At 40.6% G+C, this 2,500-nt stretch overlaps 1 protein-coding gene across 1 annotated transcript in view; it reads right to left on the reverse strand.

Annotated features, from left to right (window-relative positions):
- The window catches only part of msi1b (musashi RNA binding protein 1b), a 22,711-nt gene that overhangs the window by 18,535 nt on the left and 1,676 nt on the right, over positions 1 to 2,500 (reverse strand). Inside the window, exons 3-4 of the mRNA XM_017466920.3 lie at positions 2,152 to 2,233; positions 1,964 to 2,048 (exon numbers count right to left, since the gene is read on the reverse strand). Coding sequence (XP_017322409.1) covers positions 1,964 to 2,048; positions 2,152 to 2,233 — 167 coding nt within the window. The remainder of the gene's footprint in view (positions 1 to 1,963; positions 2,049 to 2,151; positions 2,234 to 2,500) is intronic.

The following is a 2,500-nucleotide window of genomic DNA, read 5'->3' on the forward strand; positions in this document are numbered from 1 at the left end:
TCTTTCCCTCCCTCTATTCGACCCCCTGGGGGAGCGACTCCATGGTCACCGTGGCAACCAACGGGCGCCATTGTCCCAGGCTGACAAAAGCTCCTGCACACACACCCATTTACACATACAGACTTAGACGCACACACACACACACACACACACACACACACACAAACGCTTTACATTCACAGTTTCAAAACTTTTAACTGTCTGAACACCTCGATTTTGCAACAGAACCGAGAATCACATCCTGCTTCGGGAAACATCATCGACTCAATCGCGCTGAAAGTGGACAAATATCCCGTGTGGGGTTTGGGGTTACCATAGCGATCACAACTCTTCCCTGACAACTTCACAGAGGGAGGGGAATGCTGCCTTTCTCTCTCTCTCTCTCTCTCCACGCCAGGCCAAATCTGGGCCTAATTGATTTTGACTTCGAAAAGCACTAAGAGCTCTCACACACACACACACACACACACACACACACACACACACACACACACACTTACAACGTGCTCGTCCTTTCTAGAGTATTCACAATATCAGATTATCCAAAGGTCTCAACTATTATCTCTCGCGCAGAAAGAGACAGAGAGAGAGAGAGAGAGAGAGAGAGAAGGAGAGAGAGAGAGAGAGAGAGAGAGAGAGAGAGAGAGAGAGGAGAGAGCGAGAGAGAGAAAATAATCTTATTGTGTGTGTGTCCTTTTACTTCAAACCCTCAAAATCTCCCAATGTTCCTGCAGGTGCTTGTGGGGAACAAAAACACATCTCTAGTGAGTGTTCACATCGAGTTAACATCCTGGCAGCACAACCCGCGGCCACGCAGTCGAAATAACACGATACAATCGAACAATCTGTAACATCAAAACAGGCAAAAGAACAGCAGAGGTCTGAAGTGCTGGGCGAAACAACAACGTAATATCGATACATCACAATCAACAACGTCACAGTACACGTTTCTGAACAAATCTACTGTTCAACACTCACATTCAAGTGGTTCAAGTTGTGAGAACACTGTTGCTAGGCAACTGGGAAACACAGACAGCAAGCTAGCTAACAACTGTGACACAGGCTAAAAAAGTAGATCGCTAGGATTAGGCTGGTACGTAAAGCCGATGAGAACCAAACAATCAAGAACTCCAACATTTACCTCAGATCTGTTGGTAAATTACTAAAACAAACACAATGTGAATAAGATTACACTGTAATTACACTTAGCATCAACACTAGCATAACAAATCAATCAAACAGAGACATTTACCTTGGATTTGTTTATACATTAATAAAAAAATACACAATAGGACTGAAACGACACTTTAATTACGCCTAGCATCAACACTAGCATAACAAAACAATCAAGAACACCAATGTTTACCTCAGATCTGTTGGTAAATTACTAAAAAATGATCAAATCTGACTAAATTACACTGTAATTACAGTTAGCATCAACACTAGCATAACAAAACAATCAAGAACAACATTTACCTCAGATCTGTTGGTAAATTGCTTAGAAAATACACAATAGGACTGAAACAACACTTTAATTACACCTAGAATCACCACTAGCATAACAAAACCATCTAGAACACCAACATTTACCTCAGATCTGTTGGTAAATTTAAAATAAATTGACTTTATTGACTTTAATTAGACCTTTAATGGATCACTACGATAATTTCAGTGCGTTCTTCTATACTGAGAAACGTCAACATTGCGTCACAACTTGCAAACGTTAAAAATTCTCGTAACAGGAGCACAAAAAGACACAAACATTCTAGATGCTCAGATAAAATCACCCGAAATCCTGCTTTCTGACCTCTGTTCACCAGAATATCGACTTATTGTGTGTCATAAAGCAAGAGAACATCTCCAGGAGTTGTGAAGTGATATTTATAAAGTGATATTCATATCGCAAACCCCTAACAGTGGAAAGAGCGGGTAAAATAAGCAATGTGTGTAAGTGAACGCTCACCGTTTTGGAGTCCAGCTCGTGTCGGGTTTGAGCCAGAACTTTATCCACACCGGCCTGGTCGGCAAACGTGACGAACCCGAAGCCCCTGTGGAGAGAAATAAAAGCAGTGAGAAAGAAATGGAAGAAAGAGTGAAAACATTTTGAGGAGTTTTTTTTTCTTTTCCACAAATGCAGCATTGATGCCTCACCTGGAGCGCTTCGTAACCGGATCTCGCATCACCATGCTCTCCTTCACCTCACCGAATTTGCAGAAATAATCCTTCAGACCCTCTGCGTGAACACAAAACCAAAATAAATATCATCCGTATTTCATTTGCTTGTGTTGTACCTGTTTACTTTATATACACTACACTTCTACATCACTTCGGCTCGGTTCTTCTGCTCGTGTACAATGTTTGGTTTTGTTGTATTGCTCCATGAGCTGGAGAAAAGTGTTTATTATATTATACATCATCATTTAAAAAATTATTCAAGACCATTATTATTATTATTATCATCATTATTACTAGTAGTAGTATTAGTAGTAGTATTAGTAGT

This window comes from Ictalurus punctatus, chromosome 5 (assembly GCF_001660625.3).
Source record: "Ictalurus punctatus breed USDA103 chromosome 5, Coco_2.0, whole genome shotgun sequence".
NCBI lineage: Eukaryota > Metazoa > Chordata > Actinopteri > Siluriformes > Ictaluridae > Ictalurus > Ictalurus punctatus.